The following is a 27,089-nucleotide window of genomic DNA, read 5'->3' on the forward strand; positions in this document are numbered from 1 at the left end:
TGACTTCACTGAAAATTTTGGTCAAGAGACAATTAAAAAATTAAATGTATTCCTAAAGCAAAACAACAATACCACTATGCCAGATGTTATGCTATACTTAAAGCAATTATAATTATTAATATAATATTCAGGATGTAATGTTTAATTTTAAGTTCTGATTTCCCACCCTTGAAATCCATCCCATCCTGTGAATCTCAATTTAATTTCATTTTTTATCTTCATTTGCAAACACTTTGTGTTCCCTTGGCACATGAGTCAATTTAATAACCTGATCAAAGATCAGAATTTCCTGTATATATGGACTATAAAAAATTTATGCCATTTTTTAAAACTTTTTATCAAACCAGAGTAACACTTCAAGAGAGGCAAGGCTATATTTCATATCTGAACACTATAATAAATAGTAAGACACCCATCCCATTCTCATTACACGGTGACATAAAACAAAAACTAGGCAATAACATTTCCTTGCATCCTCAAAAATGCAAACTGGCAAGCTCTCCTGGGATATGATTTAACAGCTTTTCAGCTGGGGGCACTTACTTAATGATGAAATTATTTCTTTAACTATTAACCTTTGATGACATCAATAATTCCCATGTTTAGGACACAACAGGGTCTGGTACTGGACACGGAGGAGGAACACGCGCTGACAAACACTGCAAAGAGCCATACCCAAACAGAGTCTTTAGGGTGGCTTTAGCTTCCATGTCAACAGCTATGCAAAAGCCATGTTTTCAGTAGCAGTCAGCTTCCACAGTCATGTTATGAGGAGATTTTCAGAAACATTCCGGCACCAGCTCTTCTGAAAAATCTACCAATTGCTTTAGGTGCTGGAAACAGCTTTGGCCTTCTAATGAGCCGCCCCCCTTACAGCCATTTCTCAGCCCCAGGGAACAGCAGCTCAGAGACTCTGCCTTACTCTGCCATTTTTCTGCCATTATGTTCACTCACCCCTTCCCTCTCAAGCCCTTGGTGCCTGTGTTTTACTCCTGTCACAGCTCCTTCCTATACCAGCAGTAAGTGTGGACTTTTTTATTTTGTGCTTGACCAACAGAGAGGTATTCCCTTCCTGCTAAAGCCCCTCTGGGCATGATTCCAGCACAAGGAATGTCTGTTTGCAAATTACCTTAGTGCTGGGAGACAATGATGGATGACCTCTCACAATATTGGGTGAGGTATTGATTAAAGTCATTGATCCCATTTTTGAGTGACTGTTTCACCCAGGTAGACAAGTGAAATGAAAAATCTGTCAGTGTCTGCAAAAGCCTTTTTCAGAGACATCAGAAGCTTTTTGGTTGTTTTTTTTTTTTTTTTGGTTGACCTTTTTGGGTTCAACAGGGTTAAAAGAATTCATAATGTTTATATGTGTATGGGTTTTTTTGTTTGTTTAGTTGGTTTTTTTAAGAACAGTCTTCTATGCAAATAACTTGTTTATTTGCTTGATTGGGTTTTAGATAGACAACTGGATATCACTCAGCCCTTTCCTCATGAGCAGCCCTCAGTGACAGGGCCACTGCTCCCCCAGGTGAGAAATCTGTCAGAACTCAGGACATCCCTCTGGGAGTCGGGAGTTGCCGGTACCCTTGCCAGGGGGCTCAGAGACCCTGGCACACAGCCCAGAACACCAGTGGGTTCGATTACAAACCATGCAGCAAATTGCCACCTTTACATGAAGAGATAAAAGCCACGGCAGTTTAAATGGTGCAAGAATAAAGTACTCACAGGGTGCAAATGTAGGTTTTAGGATTTTTCCTGTAGGGGTTTTTGGGGACAAGATGGAGGGTTTTGGGCGTGTCTAGCCTTTCTTCTTCTTCTTCTTCTTCTCTGCCTCCATCTTCACTGGTGATGTTGGCACTTTTAGATTGGTTTAGAGTAGAAGCTCACTGTCTAACATAGGTGATAGGTATTGGAAAATAACTGTAAACATGTTATACATAGTATTTAGTATATAAAGATAACACCGCCCTGGGGGCAGGCAGAGTGCCTCTGGCTGTCCTGCTGAGTGGACCTCGGCTGGGCAGGAGGAAAATTTTATAGATAAGATACAATAAACAACCTTGAGACCAAAAAACTGAAGAGCTTTGACTGATCCTTTGAATGCGCGGGCTGAAACAGAGACTTTTAACAACAAATCGGGGCCGCAAACCCTGCGGCAATCCCACAGAAATCCTTTGCAGATGAGACATCAGGACCTGTGAGTATGTTTTCTAAGGCTAGGTCTACACATTCCATACACAGTTTTCTGTTTTGGAAGAAGCTGTTCTAGTTTTTTTAATGTATGACCACCTAAAGGAATCAGTTATTACTTCTTTGTGTTATTTTACTGGCACATCATTTCTGGCTTGTCTTCTTGACATTAACAGACAATTAAGACTGGATCCCAAACATAAGTGATAAAAACATATCACCTCGTAAGTCAGCTGTTAATACTTTCAGACTCACAATGATAACATGTGTTGCTACCTGAAAATAAATGTTCCATTAAAATGTTTTTGTTTCTTTTTGAGTTGCACTGCACACATGATCTGATAGTATTACAGCTGCTTAGGTGAAGTTATATAATGCCAATCTGTTTCTGAGGGAGCACACAGGCGAATTTCCACCAATGACATACAAATAGTCATCATCAGAAATTTGCCTATAAATAATGGATTTAGCATTCATGCATGCAGAAGTGGGGTAATGAAGATGCTGGCCTTGGCAGCTGAATTAGTGATGAAATGGCAAAAAGAACTCTGTAATTCAATCCAGAATCTGAAAAAGGCAAACACATCTCTGGTATCACCTGGGAGGGAGCTATGCATCAGAACAGGTTGCTGGGAGGGTGCAACAAAGAGTTTAAAAAGATATTTTCAGGCAGAGAACACAGCAGTTAATGAGTTGGTTGAAAAAGTATCACTTCTGCAAAAAATGTGAATGTTTAGAAAAACTTTTCACACTGAAACCAAACAAACCAATCAATGTTGACTTTGTACAAAGGATTTCCTACATGAGAATTGCTCAGTTGCCCAATAGCTCCATCTGCCAAAGGATAATTCTACTTTCCCTCTCATTCAGAGTGCTTTGTGTCACTTGATATACGGCTTATGAGACATGCTATGCAGCAATTCCCTACTAACAAATCAAAAGAGATGACCTTTCACTTTTTGTCGTCTGATAAACTCCAACACATTTAGTACAGTATAAGAAAACTTTGTTAAGGTCAGCAACACCACAGTCAGCCCTCAGAAACCACTCCCCTTAGCCCTCCCAGGTAACACTGTGCCTCATTGCTCTCCTTGCCAACAACTCAGGCTGCAAATCATTGCTTAGGTCATCTGAGGCAAACCAGTCCCATCTTTGTGTCCAGTCAGCATTCCGCTTTTAGCCTCATCCCTAGGCTTCTGAATATTCTTGATTAGTTGCTAACAATTGAAAAAGGAAAACATTCTAAGGACTGAAGCATGTGTCACACATGTCCTACTTTCTCTATAACACTCCATCTTTAGAACAAAACCAAGCACATCCCCCCACTGCAGAACTACAGTTTGAACATTCACATCTGGAAGTTAGCCATGAACAAGCACAGCCAGGTCCAATAGAAATGTTAGAATCTATATTATCTCCCCTCCCCTGCTATTATCCCCTAATGCCTGACAAAACAGAAGTGTGCAGCAAGTAAATAAAGTTTCTCTGGTTTAATAAATGAAGATTCAGAGTTTACCTGTCTCCTAGTTAATGAAATGCTAAAAAGGAATTTGGGACTCCTGTGTCCCTGAAATCCCTGAATTTTAGCCTTGTTGATAAAAAGAGAGAAATGCGGCACAAAGTATAGTTCAAGCTGAGCCTTCCCAGCTGGGACACGGGGTTTTCATCTCAGAGCTCTGGCTCCAGAGCAAAGCCCAGACTCATCCATTGTCACCTGCAATGATTAAGCATTCATGCCAGCCCATACAGCCTGGAAAGATCATAAAAACCAAGCATCAACCCATCCTCCTTGGGAGCAACTGCAGACTTCCACTCACCTCTGCCGAAGAAGAAGGAAGGAGATTCCCTGCGTAGGCATCTCCAAGGTCAACAAACACATCTGGTCACCTCTCACATCGCTGTCAGGGAAAAATGCTGGCACCAAATGAAAGCAAAAGCCTTTACTGATCAGACCAATAAAGTCTGACAATTGTCTTGTGGTGGATGCCAGAGAGATTCTGAATATTTTGGCAGAAACAGCGGCTTTTTCTAGGTGGGAATCTGCCTACATAGTATTTATGCAAACATTTCCTCACTTGGTCTGTAACCACCCCTTCACAGCAAAGCAGTGCAGCATTATAGCCAATTCTTTACTTAGTTGTGAGTTTAAAATACTACCATTGCCTTAAATAAAAGGAATTTCAATCACATTGCTCCCTGAAATGAAAGAGGTGGATGCCAGTTTGACAATTTAGGCTGATAGCTCAGATGCTGCCTCTCCAGCATTTTTGGCACCTGGCCTAGGGAGGAAGGAACGAGAAGAAAGGATAAAGAGAAAGTAGGGATAAAGGAGGAGGAATGTGATCCAGTTCATTTAATATAATATGAAATCCCTGGAGGGGACACTGATTTACATCTACAGGCACTTCAGAGCCAGTATTAATAACAGGTACACAGTTGTACAACTGATACAGCTGCTCTAAGAGAGAATGTGAGCAAAAGAATTACATCTAGCATAATAAAAACAATCAAGCCTGCAGGTCAGAAATGTAAGGGAAGGATAGTAACTGCTGAGCCCAAAATTACTACCTTGGTTAGCAGCCAAGATTAAGAGTGGATCATAAGTTATCTGCAGGTAAAAGTCAGAAAATAGGAATTTCTGCATCTACACCTGAACTGAAAGCAGCAGTGTGTGAAAATTGATCAGCTATGCATACAGGTATACAGAAAACCTAAACAAAGATTCCTGAGCCCTCTGCAAGCACAAGATCAGGCATATAAGAGAATAGCATCAGCAGCATCAGCACATTAGCATCAGCTAAGAACCCTTTTTTTTGGTCCAGGTACATATTCCTGAATTAGGCACTGAAGAGAACTGTTTAAAAAAGCCTCAAAGCATTATCTCAAACTGAAGCAGAGCTTTGCTCTCAGACTGCAAGAAGTATACAGCTGCAGGTAGGGGAGGGGGGGGTATCAAGGACTCAGAAAGTTACTAAGGCATGAAACTTGTAGGCATTGCTGGGCTGCCTAAGCACCACGTGAATACAGCTGAAGCAAGAACATTGCAAAAGCTGAGGAACATGGAAGTCTATGAAAGCATACACTTCAAATCAGTATTTAGCTCACACTTACACCCAATCTAGCAGAACATTACAGAAAATTTAGAATGCCAGGCAGCGTTACTGTTCACAACAAGGAGGTTTGCCTTGGCATACTGGATATTGCAAGCTCTCCCCTCAGTGCAAGCAGCCTCATGTAATCAAATGGGAAAGATGCAGAACATTCCCAGGAAAGACCATATTAGTAAAGCATCAAGCAACATGTCAGAAGCTGAGCAAAACATTTTGCCACAGAACCCTAAATGGCCAATATAAAGATCTACTAATAACTGGAAAACATGTAATTTAGCAAACTAAGAATCAGTTATGAATTATACTGTCAAGACCAACATATTCAGGGCCAAGATGGCAAACAGGAATCAACTGCAATAGCAGTGGTTCCAAATTTCAAACCCTCTGTTGACAGAGACTTCCCATTTCCAATATGCAAGAATTAGAGACAAAACAGAAGGCACTGAAATGCCTTTGCCCAAGCTGTAAAGATTGCCAAGTATCAGCTGTAGTCTGGTCTTTCTGTCCTTTAAACAAATGTCCCCAGCTAATGCAGCAAGCCATCCTGGTATTCAGGGTTTTTTTCATGACCAACTAGTGATATGCCCCTTCTGGAATTGAAATGGCTCAAAAGAAACTGGCCCACGAAAGAAAGGCTCGTATATAATCTCTAAGGAAAGATGTTTTGCTTGTCAACTACTATAAATGTCACTTATTCAGACAAGGTGAGCCATAACAGAGAGAGAATATCTTTCAAACCATTGGTTTTCTCCAGTAATGTCCAGGTTTCCTCCGTGATATCAAACATGTTGCAGTTCCTGTGCAGGTGGTGTGATTTCACTTGGTTGATAGGATCACCACGGATAAAGGCTGGATTCTTCTGGAATGGCCATGGCAGTCTCTCTCTGTTCTCCATCCTCACATTGCTTGGGGATTAAAATCCTGGGAAATGCCTATTTACCTAGTGGGTGCTGGCTGAAACAGAAATCTATACATGTTACATGCCATGCACATCAATGCCATGGCAAAAACCTGTTCAAAATGTAAACCCAGGGAGAGCAAGCTGCCCACAGAAACATGTGACACTGCTTCAGGCCATGGTGCCTCTGCAGACCAGAGCAAGCCATGGTGATTGCAGTGACTTCCTGGTTTCCATTTGCCATTATTTGTCTTCTGGTAATTCCTCTATGACTCTTTTTAAGAAGAATTAATCTCCCTGAACACCTTCCCTCATTTTTTACAAATGCAGATCTTCAGATTCAGTTTAAGCAATCTGTCTGTATTCTGTGCAGAGACAGCTGATAAATTCTGTATCGTTACCCTAATCTGAATCACTGTAGAACAGTAATTTAATATTAATGCAACCTTGTACACACCTACAATAAGCAAATGCATTTAGAAATAAAAATTGTTTCAAAGTGCCACCAACTGTTGTTTCTGCAAACTGCAGTTCAAAGAATGTATTTTTTAAATGCTTCTACTGGATGTTTTAACATTTCTGGTGTGGCACACAACTTAAAAGAACAAGTGCACATTATCCTTTTCCCAAGCTAGACAAGTAGTAAATCCCATTACAGCATCTCCCCTATGCCTGGGTTTCAAAGGCAGCATAATGCAGAATACCAGACACACCTTTTATGTTGTTTATAAAAATCTGTATTTCATATTTGTTTTAATGACAAGTCAATTTTCAAAACTTTCAAGGAGCCTCCAAAATTATCTGAGAGATCCAAGCACTAGAATTTTGTGTTGCTTTTAAAATATGTCTGCTATCAGTCATGTGTGACTTCCTAAGCATTGTGTGTGCTAAGAATAACATGCTCTAGTGGTCTGCTTTCATCTCCTCAATTTCTAGTCTTCTCAAAATTTGCTTTCCTAAGTTCTCTCACCTCCTGAATTTTGCTTTCTCCTTATTCAAGCTGGACTTCCCACAATAAGAAACTCTTTTATGATCTGCTGACAGAAAGAAGCAGGATCATAAAGTTTACCAGGAAAGCCGAGTGGCACAAATCTCTTGGTGCCACAAACAGGGTAAGTAATCACAGAAGTTTGTCATGAGACAGTCCTCCAGGAGACTGAATGGTTACAGCTCCCAGTGAGCTGATCTCCATAAATAGCAGCTCTAAATCAATTCTGTTTGCTTGCTGTGATTTTATGAAATGCATCAACTATTAAACAAATCAATGTGACCCCAAAGATTCCTTGGCTTAATATTTTATTATTTTGGGGCAATAGGCTGATTAGGCATTTAAATAATTTTCTGTGATAGCATCTGCATTATTTGAATATGCCAGATTGTGAACACAAACCTTTATATTTCTCTAGTGCTTTATTTGCCAGCAATGATGATAATAAAATTAACAGCATTCCCTTGCTTTTGCTGATGCCATTTAGCTTTTTCCAGAGAGGTCAAAGTAGGCATTTTACTGGTTGGAAATGAAATGTGTCATGCAAGGTTTGAGTTATTCAGCTATTGACTGCTGGGAGCATTCATTTCAGCGAATAGTAAGTTACTCCAATGTTCTCAGTCCAAACTGATCCAACAGAATGAGACCCCCTTTGAAGTCTGAACTCCCCCACAATTTTTCTTTCAAAAATGCAGCTCTGAACCCCTGTAGATTAGTGGGTAATTGGTGCTGATTGATTTCTGAATGTGCAGATGGAAGAACGGAGAGAGGAATGACGCAATGACGTGCGAGGATGCAAAGTTCAAGAACACCCTAGACATGTGCCAAGGAGACTTTTCCTAAAAGCAATAATGTGACTGTAAAAAAGCCAATGAGGAAGAAAAAAAATCAAAGATAGAGCTGAAAGGTGAAACAAGGAGATTATAGCCTGGAGGAAACTGTTGGGGAGATGTCTAGGGGAAGGAGGAGTTTTCAGCAAAACAGCACATGCTTAAATGGAGGAGATGAAGCAGAGTGCAGTTGTAGAAGTTCCTAACTATTTAGAAAAAAAATCTGCTGTTCTGAGAAGGATTCCAAAGCAGTCCATATTGACAAAACAGCAGACATCTGAATCATGTATCAGTTCTTTTTTCTTAATAAAAGTTTTAAAGTAAACAAGTTAAGAGTTTGATTAAGAAAAGCAATGACACATGATATCCACAATTTTCCTTACATAAGGAATTCAGGTTTTTTAGATTACTTCAAAGGTTTGAAATATTTTCTGACTGCTTTGAATTATTAGAAATATCCAGGTTCTCAAAGCCATCACTGTCTTACTGTTACCATAGTAAGAAATGTCTTTATTTCCATTCACTGTTTCACGAGTAACTATGTTATTATCAGCTACATAAATCTCAAGTGTGGTACACTATGACTTCCTACTTTTGGCTGGTCTTACAGGCAGAGATCTGACTCTGACTACCACTGCCCTATGAAAGCATTACATTAAATAAAAATAAGGCTGGAATTTTCAACTTGCATTCCAAAAGAAATTGAGAACAGAATCTCAGAATGACAATTACCAAACAGAACAAAATCTTGAGAATTTGCAGGGTAAAATATCAGGTTTCCATGGCCCACACTATTGAGGTTTTGCAGTTTTGTTTTCCTTTCTAGTTTGGATCTATGAAAACCAATTATGATTCATTAAATGACACTTCTGGTATCAATTTAGTTGACAACAAACAAAACTTATATTGTTTTCCTTAAGGAGGAGTAAATCTGAATTTTATAGAGCTGCAGCCAGAGCCTACTGTCCCTATTTAACATTGCTTTAAAAGAAATACATCTTTTTAATTTTCCTTGTTTCCTGATCAAACGGTTTGGCATCCTTTCCCCCTCTTCAAGATGAATCTATCTCACCACTCATTAACACAGTGTTGAATAGCAGTGCTTCCTTTTGTAACAAATCAGCATTACTGTAGTGTGCAATGTGGGTTGAGTCTCATTTACATTAGGATTCTTTATACCATTCTGACAAGAGAGACATTTTTATAGGGAAAATCTAATGTCTGCCATAGATATCTAGTTGCAGAGGCAACCAGACTAAGGCAGCCTCCCTGGTTTTTGCTGCTACAGCAGAGACTGTGACAAGTGCAGCACGAAGTCCTGTGTCCTGCCCCAGCCCAGACAGTGACAGCACTCACCAGCACAGACCAGGCTCTGTGCATGTGCTGCTGGATGGATGTTGACCCCCAGATTCCTCTTAACAGAGAGACTGTGAGTCTTTCATTCTCACTAATGAGGAGCAAGACAGGGTGAACAGGTTTGGGACTTCTCTGAGACTCCCACATCACAAAAATGCATTTTGCACCATACAGTCACATCACCTATCAGAGGTGGTTTTCAGACAGAAGCTGAACTCAAATGTTACTTCAAGTGAATTTCCAAGCTTCCCAAGGACTTGAATTTCTGACTTGTCCGCAACAAATGAAGCAATTCTTTACTTCATCACTGATTATTCCAAACCCACTTCTGCTGAAGTGGCCAGGTATCCTTTAAACCTAATATAAATCTCATGCTATAAACCTCTTAATTCAACTTTCCTCATGGCTATTTGAGGAGAAAATAAATATCCCTCTGCTTTTCAGAAAAATGCCTCTGCAATTAAACCTTTTATTAAATCCTTAGATTAGTAAGAGCTGTACTGTCATATGAATACTCTATTAGCATGGGAAAAAAAAATAGTTGGAAAAAAAGGCATGGAATATTCCTGCTAAATTCTTATGAAGATCATAGGATCCACAGGGCTTATCTAGCACAAAAGGAATCTTTATTGATATGTATTGCATAATTAATAGAACAGCAATAATAACAGCAGAATTGTTACACTTGGCTTTCATACAGGCTAAGACAAAACTTTGCCTTGATCAGTAATTTAGCCAGATTTGTTTTAGTCCATCAGTTTTGCTTTGCAGCACATTTTATCCCTCCTGTGACTGCACTTAATGGGGGAAAAGTTTGCTGTTTCCATTCATACTGTCTGTTAGTGTTTTCTGCTGGGCTCTTCCTCATTCCTGGCAATCCCTCATATTTCTTTCTTCATTAGTTCAATCCCTATTTTCTCTAATTCCTGTGTTTTTACAATAATTCATTCTGAAAGCCAAACAGCACACTGCCAAAATCAGGTCACCCTTATTTTGTTAAATTCTGCTGGGATTTTATTACATATGGTGCTTCTCCCTGCTCCCGTTTATATACAGTATTTAAAAGGGCAGCTCTGTGTCTTCATTGCCTTGATAACTAAAGCTACCTTTCCAAATTCAGTCATCACTATTTATTAATCCCTCGTGGCTATGTCCAGAAATCTTTCTGCATTAATGCAAAGAAGCAGAGCAATGCTGGCAGGAGTAGGATCCTCTGGAAGTCATCCAGCCTGACATCCTCTGGGGAGCACAGTGGTGCCAGCGCTGGGTCAGGTCAGCCTGTGGCTTTGCCTTGCCAATGCAGCAAAGGTAGATGCAGCTTCCCTTTGAAATTGTCCCCTACCTTGCTTCCATGGATTAGTTTATAAAATGATAGAGTACATCTGCAATTTACTAGTGAGCAGCTAGGCTGTATATGTGTATTTTAAAATAAAATGTGCGGCTCTGATTTTATATGAATTCTTATGCCAACCATCATCATCATGAACTTTTTCCCTTCTTTGATTCATTATTTTTCCCTTCTTTTTTGTGACTTTCACATATTTTTATATATATCACACATATATGCTTACATATTTTATCAGATATATAATTTTATGGTAAGGATATATGTGCATACCATATATCTGATATCTATCTGTATCTGTTAGTCTTCTTACACTGGCTTCAAGTAGCATAAGAGAGACAGCTTAGGAGAATGGTGAAGGAAGAAGTAATGAGCCTGGGAAGACAATTATCAGAAAATAGAGGCACGAGAGCACACAGACTAAAAGACAGCAGGTCTGTTTAACCAGTAGAAATAGGTTAAGAATGAACCTTGACTGCAGGCTATCTGGTTGAAGGCCAAAAAAACTATACTGGCAGATGTCATTTGGTACCAAGAACTCTTTAATTTAATGGCATGTAAGGGCCAACTGTTGGACACTTAAGGCATACGAGTTAATTCCAAAAACAAAGATGGAAATTTTTACCAGATTTTTACCAGCATTTCACCAGTGGAAAAGACTAAAAAGAGATCTGGAAGAATGAATTGGGATGGGTCAGAATATGTGACCTGCTGAAGATCTCTTGTGTCCCTGATGATTTTTCTGCTTTTCTCCTGGTATTTCAGCTGGGCTGATAAAATATATTGCTTGCCTTCCTCAACTAAGACCTAATGCTTGCTCCAGTCACAAATTCTTGAGTCAGAGTACTGGTTGGTAAAATTGTGTGGCCTGTAGTTATTGGTAGAGATCCCTAACACTTCTTGGGTCCTTAAAAATCTGTTACTTTTTTCTGCCTGCAATAGGTGGATGCTCAAATTCTTTAGCAAGTTTCAACTATTCGAAAAATGCTACCCAGTATGTAAGTAGTGTGGGTGGAATTTAATTGTAAATGTACATAGTTACATTGCTTAAATGACAGCAGGGTTTAGTCCTTATTTTGTCAAGATTTGGTTTAGATCCTTGAGATCATTTGCTCTTAATTTTCTATATTTTCACATTTCTGGCTTTTGGGGTAACCCACACAAAACTTTCCCTACAGAGACACATCTATTTCCAAATCACCTCCATCTGAATATTGCATAATTCAGTGAAGCTACTGCTTGTATAAGCTACTATTATCAAGATGCAAAGGCTGAAATTATCTAAAACTGTTTGATAAATATCCTCAAATTTCTCTATTGCTTTCCTTCATCTGGCTGTGCCCACCAAGTGTTCTTAAAATTACAAAAAGTAAAACTGTGCCCTTTAGCTTCAAATATATCCAAATATAGAGACTTTGACAAAAGAGTGTTAGGACCATTTCATCAAGTCCTCCTGGCTCAAGGTCATATTAAACATGCTTATGATTAGACATCCAAGTAACTTGTTTCTTCATTTTTCTGTCTTTTCAGAAATCTGATTGGCAATCAATTGGAAATTTCTGATACATGAGCAAATGTCAGAGGGGCTGAAAACAGTTAACAGGTAGACTTTTTTCAGGGCAGATCTTTTTCAGCCCAAACGATCCTTGATAAGCAGCAGTCTGACCCTTTTAAATGAAAGCAGCATTGAGTACAAAGAGAAAAGGGAGTGAGAAGACAGCAGATGATTTTAAAGCATGCTTAAAATCTCCCAAACAAATTTAACCCACTGCCTTCATTAAGGAAAGGAGGATATCAAACTTGCTTTAATAATTTTCGTGAAAGAAATCCAAGAAAGGGAATGCACACAACCATCAGCTTCCAGGAATAGCTTTCTTCATGCTGTTTCAGACAGATAATATTAGGCTGTCAACAACTGGCTGACCCATGTTTCATGGCTCCTCAGAGGATGATGTCTCAGAGGACTTTGTGTACTTACTGGCAATTAAAATGTCAAAGACTGAACAATGCTACCAAAATGTTTTTTTTTCTTTTTTTGATAAGGGAACTACTGAACTCTTGCAGGTCTCTTTCAGAACATGAAACTAAAAATTCTTTTTCTCAGGAATTTACCAAGTGTAAATGTAAATGTGAGATGTAGGAAGTGGGAGTACTGCTGAGGTTTTATCAGATTCATTTTCAGAATCATGTAAAAGAGCAATCTACATTACTGGGTTTGTCACCACTGGTTCATAGGTCACTGATAGGGCAGCCCAGCAGCAGACAGGAGTAAATTAACTCCTAATGTTACATATAGTACTAAGCCAGTAAGAAAATCTGCTGAGGCAAGAAATGTACCCCAATAAAAGACATTTCCAACAATAAATGTCAACATTTGCCCTACAGCCAAAGGAGAGAGGAAGAAGCTTGGAAAGTCACTGATAATGGAAGTCCTGTCTGCCATGACCAGCTGCTCAAAGTTTTATATTAGGTGTATGCATCTTAGGCTGAGGTTAGGCAGATTCACTTAAGATGAAATCCCCAATTCTTATAATCAAACTTTAAGTGAGATAATATCCTTTAGGGAGACTTTGGAGAAATCAATCTTTTAGGGCAGATGCAGAAGGGAAAGGGTAATCATGTTCTCTACTTCTCAAAACCCCAGTCTTTAAGAACAGAATTTCTAGCTGGAGTGTTTCCCCCCTTTTATCTCTATAGCTCAGAATTCAGAGCTGCAATATAAGCAAACAACCAGGTGCACATTACATCTTAATAGCATGCTCTTTTACTCTTGTTTATTTCTCACTACTTGCATAAGGTAAACAAGGGACAGTTCTTATCTTTAAAATATAACAAAACATACAGCAAAACTGCTTTGCTCAAGCAGAAAATGAGGAACCTTCATATTTCGTAGGTTCTGGTTGATCTTATTTTGAACTGTCCACTGTGCTGATCATGTCAGTTTATGTGGATCATTTGCTGCTGTATTTGGTTTGCATGGCAAGGCTTTGGTAGCAGGGGGGTTTCTGTGAGAAGCTGTTAGAAGCTTATCTTGTGTCCAGCAGAGCCAATGCCACCCAGATCCATGACAGACCCGCTGCTGGCCAAGGCTGAGCCCATCAGTGATGGTGGTAGTGCCACTGGAATATTGTATTCAAGAAGGGAGAAAAAACCCTGTGGATCTGCAACTGTAGCAGAAGAGCAGAGTGAAAGAATAGGTGAAACAGCTCTACATTAAGCAGCTTCAATGAAGGTGAAGGGGGCAGAGGTGCTCCAGATGCCAGAGTAGAGATTGCAACCCATGGAAGTCCACACTGGGGCAAATATCCACCTGCAGCTCCCGGAGGACCCCACACTGGAGCAGGTGGATGCAGCTGAAGGAGGCTGGGACCCCATGGGAAGCCTGTGCTGGAGCCAGCTCCTGGATGAACCCATGGACCCATGGAGAGAAGCCCACACTGGAGCAGGTTTGCTGGCAGGGCTTGTGACCTTGCAAGGGACCCATGCTGGAGCAGGCTGTGCCTGAAGGACTGCACCCTGTGGAAGGGATCCATGCTGGAGCAGTTTGTTAAAAATTGCATCCCATAGGAAAGACTCAAGCTGGAGAAGTTCAGAGAGGATGTCTCCCATGGGAGGGACGCCACACTGAGTGGGGGAAGAGTGTGAGTTCTCCCCTGAGGAGGAAGCAGCAGCAGAGGCAATGTGTGATGAACGGACCGCCAACCTCATTCCCCATCCCCCTGCCTTGCCTGGGGGGAGGAGGTAGAGAAATCAAAAGTGAGGTTGAGCCCAGGAAGAAGCGAGGGGTGGTGGGGAGGTTTTTTAAATTTGGGTTTATTTCTCATTACCCTACTCTGATTTGATTAGCAGTAAATTAAACTAATTTCCCCAAGTTGAGCCTGTTTTGCACATGACAGTAACTGCTTGAGGGATCTCTCCCTGCCCTTATCTCAACCCACAAACCTTTCATTATATTTTCTCTCCCCTGGCCAGCTTAGATCTTGACAGTGATTTCTGAACTGTACAGATGAAAAACAACACAAGAGAAGATATTAATAGCTACTATTGACAGAGAGTTTATTCCAAGCCACTCAAAGGGTAGAATCAGGACCCTCAAAACTATTTTCATAGTAGCAAATATGGTGTCTCTGCTCAAAAGAACTGCAGTCTAAGATTAGCACTAGCAGAGGCACACAGGTGGGAAAACATCAGCAAAGAAAATACAACCAAGAAGAATAATAGGTAGCAGTCATAGTTTAATCAACAGCCTGACTCTTGTAAAGTGTGCTTTGTTGGTATCACAGCGAGGGAGGATTTTTATCCTTTATAATGAGGATATCTGTGCCTGACACAGGAAACTTGTCTTGAGTCTGGGAGGGCATGAAGATGTCTGACTGAAATTGAATAATACTCAGGGAGGGGCCAACATCAGAGGCTAGTGGGAGGCAGTAATTAACCTGAATATGTGATGAGAAGTAGATGAACTACCAAAGGCTTTGAAAGTCATGTAAAGAAAATGTGCTTATTAGTGAGGTATTAATTGAGGGAATGAGATAAGCAAAAGGATGCACAAAGAAAGGATAAGGAGAGAAGAGGGTCATGGCCACAACAGCAGGCTATGAAATTGTGTGGTAGCATTTTAGGTAGGTATAATGCAACTTCCAAGATCAGAAAAACATAGCTGAAACATTATAGAAACCAGGATGGCAGTTTTAGCAACTAAACCTCCCTAGCTTCAAGCTGTTCCTAAGCAGGGGCAACTTGGGCAATGAGATAACTTCACCCAAGTATTTTCTAGACTCTTAGGTGGGGGTTTATGGTTTTGGAGTGTAGAAATACCCTAGGATTTAGGACTCTTTTAAACATGACAGAAGCTGTGGGTCTGGAGGGGAGATGCAAGGATATTCTCCCTCCTCCTTCCCAAGGACAGTAGTGGGAGCAGAGTGAGGGCACAGAAGGTCAGGCTTCCATGCAGATGTGTTCTAAGCTGCAGGAGCAAGATATGGAGAAGGCAGTAAAGGAGTTTTGAAATGAGGGGGAGAAAGTTCATCATTAGGATGAAAGTAGTGAACTTTAATGGGGTTGTGGAGACTGATCTGGGCCAAGTCCAGAAATGTTTGAGAATAATAAGAAAAAAAAGAAAAACACAGTAAACTGCAGATTGCTTTTTCTTGTTGTTTGTTTTGTTTTGGTTTGGTTTTTTGTTTGTTTTAATAATAGATGCATGTTTTAATAGTAGTTGGAAAGAAGCAGATTGCTTAGGTTTGGAAGCCTTGGTTTTCTCTTAAAGAGGTGAACTGTGCACCCAGCGTGTACTTCTGCAGAGCTCCTAGAGTGAAGAGATGGAACTATGGAAAGTAAGAACTGGGGAAAGGACATAGCAGGATTTGCCTAAGGAAAGAAACAGAAACCCATGAAATTCACAACTGGAATTTAAAAGCTTCAAAATAAAAATTATCTGATTCTGCTTCCATAGACATGACCATCTGGCAAATGAGAAGAAGTCCGTATCTCAACTTTTTAAAAATCCACTAACGTTTTAAAGGCTACACCTAGAAGCCAAGGTATTTTTTGAGTCACCTCAAAACTTCTTTATGGGCATATTCTACCTGAGATCTGAATCTCTTAAAACTGGCTTCTTCCTGTAATGAGAATTAAGACATACCCTTTTAAATATGATCAAGACCCCATCTATCTTTTACAGTTAAGTATTCCCTTCCTTAATAAATAACCTTAAACATGAAACATAAAGACATGCACTTTCACAGCTTCTATTTGGGATGGTTAGTTAAACAATCTTTGGATAATGAAAAGATTGGGAAATAAGAAAAGAAACATGAAAAGATGTACGGTTGGCTCTGTACTTCTACTTGGCTACTCTGAGAAAGGCCAGATAAGACACTTTCTGCTTCCAAGCAGTGGGATGCATGAATACCTTGTATTTGGAAGAAGCCCCAAGTTACACAATTTTATTTACCTACTTCTTCTGGGCCTTTGTTTTCTTCCCTCAAGAGCTACCCATAGAGCACTGGTGGATGCTGATGGCCTTTGCTGACTCAACATTTTTTAGTAGATTCACTCATGGATTTCACACTTTGCAACATTTAGACCATCAGTTTCATAATAGCCTCTCTCCAAGATCAGATTATGTTGGATTAAATTGGTTTACAGAAACTGTCCCTTGTGACCAGAATGAGATCTTCCGCTGTGCTCTGCCTTGCAAAGTGCTGCTGAGAATAACTGTATGTACCCTGAAGCTCTCAAAGGGCCTCTTGACCTTGCAAAGCTCTGATATTTGGATGATGCTATGATCATTCACTACTGCTTTAGTCCTGCTACACTAATCTGCTGATGAAAGTAAGCCTACAAGACCTTTGTGGCCTTCAAAACTGCTTCTCTTCCTGAATTTCAGCAGGTTCTAAGAGGCATCTTTCTGTAAGGCTCTTGCTAAGCAGAACAGACAACTAAATTTTGCAATTAAGTCTCATACTGCAAAAGAAACTGTCAACTAGTAAACATCCTAAAAGGAGTCAAATTAATGGTTGATGCATTTTATTAAATTAGCAGCCCAAATCTGCATGCCAGCAAAAGCTCCTAGCTTCTGATTACCTCCGGGAACAAAGACTAGAGTATGCTTATAAATAGTGGCAGTGGGCTTAGCATATGTTACCTTCTTTCCTAGATAAATATTAATCAGCCATGCAGAAGAAGCAGATCTCTAATAGAAAGGAATTTTTGTAGCTCTCCTAAAATCAATGCCGACATGATAATTTCACAAGGAAAAGATTCGGTTCTTAATTTTCAGCAGTTTTACTTCTTTGCAGTGGTTCACTGCATTGCACAAGTTTCCATGAAGCTTTATGCATTAGTAGCTTGTGGCTTTAAAATGTCTGCAGAGTATTTTTTTAAAAACAAAAAACTCAGTGTTTCATTTCTGAAAACCTGATATTTGGGACCCTTTGAAGTCAACTCTGGATCCTGAAAGGAGACCATTCTCTAAATCAGACAGAAAGACTGGAACATACTGAAGTGGGACAATGCTCTAAAACTGATACAGGTCCATATCTGAAAGCAGAGAACTTATCTTCTGCCAGATCTGAGCAGATGAGACAATTAGACCTTTTTTCATCTGAATCCCACAAAGCCTAAATGCATTGTACTTTCCCTTAATGCTGAACAGGTGCTAAAGGTTATGCCATTGACTTTTATTCCTAGACAGCTGTACCTTTATGTCATACTGTCACGCCTATTTTTCACAGATCATTCCCCAATGGATATGAATGAATTTTATAGCAGGTTATAATCCACCCATAGTACAGCAGGTAGGTTAAAATCCCTTCAGGTATATTACTGGAGACAGCTTGAACTGGAGGGCTGATCATTGAGCCAGATCCTCTGGCACCAAAACAGGATTTTGCACTGATTTTAGTGTGAATTAGAGGCTCCAGCAGCCTCAGACTGAAACCACAGCCCTTTTAACACAAGCAGTCAATTCTTCTGATTTGTGACAAAGCAGGAGAGTTGTGGCCAGTGTGCAAGGAGAGGAGACAGGGCAGGATTGAAGTGGTTTCCTGTGGAGCATCTCCAGGAACACTGTTAAAAATCAAATTCCTTGTAGATGAATGAGGAACAGACACCAACCTCAACTTCAACCCCCATGAACTGAAATGTGTGAGGGTCAGTGCAATGAATGGAGAATAACTGCTAGAGACACTGTAAGGGAGGACTGGAGGGGATGTTTTTGCTTGACCTCAGTTGCCTACTCAGGGTAATTGAATGATCTTTGGAGGGGAACTGAGTGCATTTTTCAGCAACTGTGCCTGACCAGTATGGGTTGAGAAACTGAGTGTGTATTTTGTGCCTTCTGAGCCCATGTGCTTGTTTCTTTGTCTAGGTCCTTAGAGTAAAAATCAAAACTAGGCCCAGCTGTTCCTTATAATTAAATTTCACTAACTCAAGCTGGGTGATTTTATTTTGACTAGTGACTTAAAAGTGATGGCATTTAAATGGCCTTAGCTGTACTTTAAAGTTAACACTGAGAAACTTCCCATAGACATTAGTGTTATTTGCCTGTTGGCAAACTCAACAAAATACCACCGTGTTGATTTACATAGCCAAGGTAATCTTTGCTAACAGAAGGACTCAGAATTTCATTATTTAAAATATGAGTATCAGTCTCATCACAGTGCAGGAGGCTACAGATGCCATTACATACAACTTACCAGCCGAGTCAAGAGCAGAGGTGAAGTTTATATTGTGCACTGAGCTTCGTGTTCAAATATACCTTAAGATGCAAGAGCCAAAACCCACACAACATTATCTGAGGCCAGGACAGATCTGACTGTACAATGAGGACTTTTCTTTTCTGTACTAGGTTTGTTTCTATGTGTCTGTCTTCCCTCTCTAATTTATTTATAAGATATTTACGCCATACATGGGCAGTCTGTGAAGCAATAAACCAATAATAGGCTCAGTTTTCATTGCAGTTTCTATATTTGGGTATTTTAGTACATCAGAATCTGGATATAAGAAGTATTAACAGTCTTATGCCAGCAGAAAGAAATTAATTTTATGCCTGCCTCTGCACAGAAGCCAAAAGCTTCAGGAAATAAGATCTCTTCTCATAAGCATCTTTTCAGATCCAGTTAGGAGGGGAGAAAATAAACAATGAAATGCAAGCTTCTGGGCGACAGCCCAGCAGTGAGATATGATCGTTCATGTGACAGTACATATGATACACAATACGGGTCTGACTGGCTCTCCAAGACTCCAGCACTTATTGATGATCCAGGTAGAATCTGGTGCTTTCATCAAGCCTTGGCCCTTGGGAGTCCAGTTGTGACAGGGGGCTATGTGCAGCCTGGCAGAGCAGAGAGGAAGAGCAGTCTTCTACAACCTGAGCACCCCTCATTGTGACACAAATCCTTGGAAGCAGCATGCACAGCAGAAGAAAGCAGCAGTTCCAGAGCCTGGATGGGGACATGTTATCTGCATGCCCCTCCAGCAGTGATGTGCAGCACCAGGACACAGACCACTGTCAGGAAGCTGGCTTTACTTTCTTCCTGCAGCTCTTCATAACCCAAGTCTGGAGCCTTGGAGAGAAGCATGGGGAATGCTTATTGAGCCTGCCTAGGAGGACCTGGTGGTCCTTGTAGGAAGTCAGGTGAGCTGAGGTCACCACAGCCAGACCTGTCACACTGGGTGAACATTTTGCTGACCACTCACAGCGCTGCTACAGAAATGAGTGCGAAACCAGCAAGCACAACGGAAGAAAACAAATGAGGGAGGAAAAAACCCATCTTCTTGGCAAGACAAAGAGGGAAGCAATGAACAATGATTACTGATGAATAATGACCCAGAATTAATGGAGAAGGGCAACAGCAAAAGCTGTGCACAGAACACAAATATTTTAGAATGAGAATAAACAGTGACATTAGTAGGGTGGCCAGAACTCATTACCCATTCACATAACACTTGTCTACACTACACACCATGGCTGATGACTGTGGCTAGGGCTTGAACATTGCCCTTGGAGGTTTTATAATTTTATCAGAAGAGCCTTTGCACAAGAGGCAAGCTGTTCCAAAATTGAATGAAGGGCTAGGTTTTCCTCTTGTTATTATTGGTGTTTTAAATTTAAATTCCTCTCAGATATGTAGCCCTATTTGGGAAGAATGTTGAGCTACACAGGCTTGAGGGCAGTTGCCAACTTAAGCACAACTAAATTAAGCCAGAAATGCTGAGCAGAAGTGAAGGCAATATCACACTGTATTAGAAGCCAGGATTAAAAAATCTCTGCCTATCAAAGAGATCAGAAGAATGCAGACAGCCCTGTATTATTATTTTTAATGCAGTAAAGTCTAGAGCTTCCAACCAATTACCAGGCACCAAAAGGAGGTGGTGCCTGCTTTAACACAAGGAGGCACCACAAAATAAAAACATGGAAACGGACCAAACCCCATCCCCATGCCCTTTTGGGAAAACAGAAGGGCTCATTGACATTTCATCTTCCTGTCAGTTCAGTGAATGTAGGCAAACGTTGACTGCCGCGCTTTCTTTAATCCAGTCTTCCCCCACCTCGTTTCTTGAGAGTCTAACTAAAGATCTGGAAGAGATTTTACAAAATCTCAAGCACCACCGCTTGTTTTTTTGGATTTTTTTTTTTTGATCTCAGGAAAAAAAGACCTGTGGGTCTTAGCACATCTCAAGATCAGGGCACCTCGTCCTGCAAGGAAGGAGGGAGGAAGGGGCTGTCCCTGCAGGGCTCTGACTTTCTCACACTGTTGTGCAGCCCTGGCTTTTCTTCAGTTCAGTGCTTCACTTCCTAGAGTTTCGTAGCCCCTCTGGGCCACAATGGATCCTCTCCAGCCTCCTCTTGTGGTACTTCCTTGATCTGCATCCTCTCGGGTGAGCCAGTCCCTCTCGCTGAAGAACAAGGCGCAGTAGTTTCTCACCCTATCCATGAGCTCGATGTCCCAGGTAGAACACCGCAGTGCCTGCCCCTGTGTGGTGCTGAGCATAACCCAGAAAGGACGGGGCCACAGGGAAACTGACTGCTTTTTCCTCACAGAGAAAAACAGCCAGGAGGAGATGTCCAAGACGGAGCTGCTGAGAGTTTACAGGGAACATAGGCACGCAGCAGCACGTGAAGATGTGCACAAACACGCCTGCAGACTGGAAACGCTTGTCTCCTCTTAACTTAAATTTGTTGTGGTATCTTCGGGAGATGTAGTCGGGCGGGAGCATAGACATTTCACCAAGCTTGGAATTATCCTGACCCAGCAAAAAGCAAGCTCGCACTCCCTTTGTGTGCAAAACTTTCCTGCGGCTGCTGAGAACAAACGCTGGCAGGAGCTGCGGGACTTGGACAAACGTGTGCTCCCGCTGCTCCTGTCCCCGCCTGCCGAGCAATGGAGGAGCCTGGGGGGCACATCAAGGCTGCTCAACCGCGGGCGTGCTCCTCCAAGTGCACCAGAAAAATAAAGGAAAAAATATAAAAGGAAGGAGATAAATGGGTAAGAAAGCCTGAGCCCAGAAGACACGGGATTGCTAGAAGTGTGAAGCAGGCGATGTGATCCGGTGGGGATCCACGTCTGCTGCAGCGGGGCTCGCCGCGCTGCGCAGCCCCTCGCCCGGCGGTCAGGGCGGGCAGTCCCGCGGTGCCAGCCCGCTCCGGCTGCGCCCCTGTCCCGCACAGTCTCGGTCGCCGCGGCCCTTCCCGCACGGCCAGCTCCGGCACCGAGCGGCACTTGTAACGCCGCCGAGGGACGTGGCGGCGGGCAGTAAGTACACCGGGGTATAGCCCCGCCGGGCTCCCTGGGGAGCCTGGCATCGCCCAGCCCCACGGCGTAGCGGGCACTGTGCAAAACAGGGTGGGAACAACGACAGAACCAAGGAGCACCTGCATCCGCCCGTGCCGTGGCATCCCTCGTCGGACTGGAAGAGGAGGGGCTGATCCCCGCCTGGGCGGGGGACGAGCTCGGGCTCCTCCCGACGCCTGCAGGGGCAGGGGCGGGAGGCCGGCGGTGGGGCGGTGCACGGGGCCGTAGCGGGCTGAGCCCCCCCCCCGTCGGGCGGCTGGTGGGTGCCGGAGGGAGGGCCAAGGGAGGCGGCGGCGGCTCCTCCTCCGCGGGCAGGCGGGCGGGTAGCCCGCCCGAGAGCGGCACCGGTTGCTCGGTGCCGGCGGAGCCGCACCGCCCGCTATATAAGGGGCGGCGGCTGCTCGCCGCTCACTCACACCGGCCCCTGCCCGCGGCTGCCAGTGCTGGGCGGAGGCCGGGCCTCGACAGCATGGCCCGCGGCGGGGCGCAATGGGAGGTGGTCTCTCCCCCTGCCTCCCGCGGACCCTCCTCTTTCTCCTCCCGCTCCTCCCGCACCCGCGGCGGCTGCAAACTTGCTGCGGCGGGCTGCGTGTGAAGGCACGGCCCGGCGGGGCGGCTCCGCTGCCCCCGCAGCCCCCGCCGTCGCGCCCGCAGCCCGGGGGGCGAGGCCGCCGCCCGCGGGCATGCGGCGCTGCCACCGCGCCCGTCGAGACACGGTGTGGAGCCGCGGGCGGCGGGGCTGCGCTTAGGGGCGGCCGGGGCGGGAGCCCCATGTCCGGGGCTCGCCGCGCTCCGCGGACAGGCGGCGGGGCGATGAGCTGCCGGGGCGAGCGGGCGCGCCTGGCCCCCGGTTTGCCCTGCTCTCTCGCCCGTGGGGAGTGAGGCTCCGCGGAGCCCGCTCGGAGCTCCCGGAAGGGCGGGCAGGCGGGCGGGGAGGTGGTGCCGGCGCGGCGATGCTGCAGCCCTCCCCCGGCGCCGACGGGGTCCTGCCGGGGTAGCGGCCCCGCCGTGCCGCGCCGAGCCCCGCCGTCTGCGGGGGCGGCGGCCGCGGAGGGATGGAGCCGGCCGGCCCCTGCCGGGCGCACTTGGGCTCCGCCAACGACTCTTACCGAAACTGTAGCGCCGAGGAAGTGATTTACCAAGATGCCACCCCTCTCTCCGGGAAGATCGTGCTCGCCGTCGTCCTGGCGCTGGTCACCCTGGCCACGGTGCTTTCCAACGCCTTTGTCATCGCCACGGTCTACCAGACGAGGAAACTCCACACGCCGGCCAACTATCTGATCGCCTCGTTGGCCGTCACCGACCTCCTCGTTTCCATCCTTGTCATGCCCATCAGCACCATGTACACTGTGACCGGCAGGTGGACGCTGGGTCAGATCGTCTGCGATATCTGGCTGTCCTCGGACATCACCTGTTGCACGGCGTCCATCCTGCACCTCTGTGTCATCGCCCTGGACCGCTACTGGGCGATCACCGACGCCGTCGAGTACTCCACGAAACGGACTCCCAAGCGGGCAGCGGGCATGATCGCACTGGTATGGATCTTCTCTATCTGCATCTCCATCCCCCCTTTGTTTTGGCGGCAGGCGAAGGCCGAGGAAGTATCTAACTGTGTGGTGAACACGGACCACGTCCTGTACACCGTGTACTCCACAGTAGGAGCCTTCTACTTCCCCACTCTGCTGCTCATAGCCCTCTACGGGAGGATCTACGTGGAAGCCAGGTCGCGGATTTTGAAGCAGACGCCAAAGAAAGCAGGTAAAAGACTAACGCGGGCGCAGTTAATTACAGACTCCCCGGGGTCGACCTCTTCCGTCACGTCCATAAACTCCAAGGCTCCCGAGGGATCCAGCGAAACGGGCTCCCCCGTGTACATGAACCAGGTGAAGGTGAAGGTCTCGGACGCCCTGCTGGAGAAAAAGAAGCTGACGGCCGCTAGAGAGCGGAAAGCTACAAAGACTTTAGGAATTATTTTAGGAGCCTTCATCGTGTGTTGGCTGCCCTTTTTCATCATCAGCTTGGTGATGCCTATTTGCAAGGACGCTTGCTGGTTCCACATGGCCATCTTTGACTTTTTCACGTGGCTTGGATATCTCAACTCCCTCATCAACCCCGTCATCTATACTATGTCTAACGAAGACTTCAAACAAGCTTTCCACAAACTCATACGTTTCCGATGCACAGGCTGAAATGTTGAATGCGATGTGCTCCCCGGGGCAGCCCCCATGCACGCCCGCGCCCGGCGCCACAGGTAGGTCCGCGCACTCCGCCCTGCCCGGAGAGTCGGGGCGCGACGGGCCGGGGGGGTTGGAAATGGGGCGGGGGATTGAAAATGGGGCGGGGGGGGGTACGACCCCACAAGAGCTGGTGTTCAGACTCTTCGCAAGTGGCGGCGAGCGCTGGGGATGCTGCGCGCTCCTGACATTTCACAAGCTGTGTGTGCGCGCGTCGTGTGTGACCCCCCCCCCCCCCCGCCCAGATCGCAGGGAGTGACTCACGGCAATCTGCTTTTTATTCCACCTATTAAACCAATCTGCCGCCATTTCGTATGCTATTGCCCGTGTTTCGGCCAATTAGTGCTAAACGGCGCTTGCCTTCCCAGCCCGCAGCCGAGCTGCCCGGAGAGCGCCGGGCCGGGCCGGTCCCCGCCCGCGGCGGCGTCCCCGGTGCCGCCTCCCGCCCCCCGCCGGCAGCTGCGGGCACCGCTGGGCAGCTGGGCGTGCAGCCCCCTCGGAAGGGAGTCGATGCGGCTCCGGAACCAGCGGCATGATGTTTTTTCTTGGTGTTTTTTTGGTTTTGTTGTCGGGTTTTTTGGCGAGGAAGGGAGGTAGGATAGGCCCCAGATGAGGGCTGCTGACAAAGGTCAGCCCTACTTCTGCCCTTCTCACGGGTCTGGCTTCTCCTTCAGGAGCGGAGCCGGCTGCGAGCAGGCGTCCCGAAGGGAGAAGCTGTCCCTTAGCCTCCGTGGGAGACTGGACACCTCGGTGTGTCTTTTCACACGCGGAAGGGCTTTGCCTTTCCACGCCTCTTGACAGCAGTGGCTGCCAGCTCATCACTAAACTCAGCGCCACGTTCTGCAGAATGCATAATGCATACATGCCTTTATTGTGATACTTTAATAATTCTGCCAATCTTTTGCTTTTTGTCTGCAGAATCAAGTTGCTATTGTAAAGACCCACTGCTTGAAACTTCCCCAAGCCCAGTTGCCAGACTCATGATGCTGCAAAAACGTCAATACATTCTGCCACCAAACTGCTCAGCTCTGCGTTTCAGTGTAATGACTCTGGCAGAGATGCTGTTCCAATAGGCACGCAGATCAGTTGCAAAAAAAAAAAAAAAAAAAAACAAAAACAGGGCAGCCTCGAATCAAGGTCTATAATTCATCTGGAATGAAGAAAAAAAATGTTTGAGAGTAAACTCCATTTATTTTGCAGGCTTAACTTCTTAATTTGTTCTCCGGCCGGTTGTAGGGGTGTGCACAAGAGCACAGTTGTCTCTGTCCGTGTTGGTAGCATAGTTGTACTTCTGCACACCTGTAATTTCTTTCTTTCAGTGGAAAGAGTTGCTCCTTTCACCCATGAGGCCAAGAGGAGACAAACTCACGTTTAAAATAGGAGCATCACAGTAAATTCTGTAAATGACTCCTTCAGCTGAACATGTGTGAGAAGTGACAGTGTGCAAAAGTTTTATATTTGTATTTCAAAACAATAGTAAATGCAAATGCTCTAGAAACAAGAGTTGTAGACCTGTTCAACTGCACTGCATATCTGTAGTCTGTCCTCATAGTTGCCTTTAAAAAGGAAGTACTTCTTGCTCTTACTCCATAGGAGCAGAAATCAAGAAGTCCAATGACCTTTTCCATAAACCAGCTGGGAATAGGAGTAGCAGTTTGATGCTGTAACCATGTTTTCCATTTTGTGTCGGTTGCACACCCTTACCGCATGAACCACTGCGAAATTTAGAATTCTCTAAGTACTTAACATTATTTAGTGTATTTTGTAAAGAAGTGAAGCAGTTTGCTCTTTCAAAAGAGCTATTTCACCTGCAAAATAAATACCCATGAATCATGAATTAACTGATGTTAGTGAAATTTCTTGCCTCCCTACTTCCCCCTATGTTTTTTTAGTTTTTCTTCTTTTGTTTTGTTCTTTATTTCTTTCTTTTTTTCCCTCCTGATTGGACCTTAAGACAAGTCTTTGCATATTCAGCAGAGTTTCAGGATATGGTCCACCTGCTGTGATAGAACTGCATTGATTGTTCCTCTTATGTGTAAATGAAAATGAGTATAAACAATAAAACGCTTGACTGTGTTCTCAAGAGTGGTAGCAATTGTGTGACTGAAAGGAGTTTTTATTGGTTTACCCTCTTTCTCAGTATTGACTTTTCAGCTAACACTGATTTGATGAGTCACTCAAGAAAGCAATTGATGAAGGTTGAAATTACAGGCTTCAATTGGTTGACAGTTTTTTAACAGGCGGCTTTACCTTCATTGTAGTTAGTTCTGTTCGGCATAATTATTACTATTTTCATGTAATGTCAGAAAAAATGTGTAGGTTTTTTCCACAAATATTTTTCTTACTCCTTTAAAAGCAAAGAAAACTTACTTTAGCATCTGGTGGATAGTGTAATCAATGTTCTTTTAAAGCTGTGTGTATGTATTCTGGATGGGGGTTGTTAAAAGACTGGAAAAGTCTTACATGATTTATCTGCCTGCTATTCTTCAGAGAGATATTCAAGTAATAAGGACTTACTTAACTGGATAGTACAGAAAGTGTGTGACCCTTTGTGCTTCTACTGATCATAGGCAAGAGGAAGTCTGTAAGATACAAATGGAAGCAGTGGAAAATAAACATTTTCATTAATTTGCAGAAATCCAAAAGAATTGCCTTGAAATTGCATATCTGTAAAAAGAGAACTACTATACTATGGTTCTAGAAAGTACCCTCTTAAATTATTAAAGACAAATGGGACAAGAGGAGTTTTCTAAAATGTTATCTTATTTGTTTGAAATGCCTATAATAATTTTAAATTTAAGAATTTTTTTACATATATGGTGTGAAAGAAGCAAGGAA

At 43.8% G+C, this 27,089-nt stretch overlaps 1 protein-coding gene across 1 annotated transcript; it reads left to right on the top strand.

The window, feature by feature from the left end:
- The first annotated feature begins 23,038 nt into the window (after nt 1–23,038).
- HTR1B (5-hydroxytryptamine receptor 1B) lies at nt 23,039–26,346 on the top strand. The gene is made up of 2 exons (XM_059842581.1): nt 23,039–24,268; nt 25,170–26,346. Exon 1 carries the CDS (start codon nt 23,073–23,075, stop codon nt 24,204–24,206), a length of 1,134 nt encoding a protein of 377 aa, XP_059698564.1. The 5' UTR covers nt 23,039–23,072; the 3' UTR covers nt 24,207–24,268; nt 25,170–26,346.
- The last annotated feature ends 743 nt before the right edge of the window (nt 26,347–27,089 follow it).

Source organism: Haemorhous mexicanus, chromosome 3 (genome assembly GCF_027477595.1).
Source record: "Haemorhous mexicanus isolate bHaeMex1 chromosome 3, bHaeMex1.pri, whole genome shotgun sequence".
Taxonomy (NCBI): domain Eukaryota; kingdom Metazoa; phylum Chordata; class Aves; order Passeriformes; family Fringillidae; genus Haemorhous; species Haemorhous mexicanus.

What these genes read in the sequence shown, in the direction of transcription:
- HTR1B (XM_059842581.1), top strand. Translation starts at nt 23,073, where the DNA reads ATGGAGCCGGCCGGCCCCTGCCGGGCGCACTTGGGCTCCGCCAACGAC.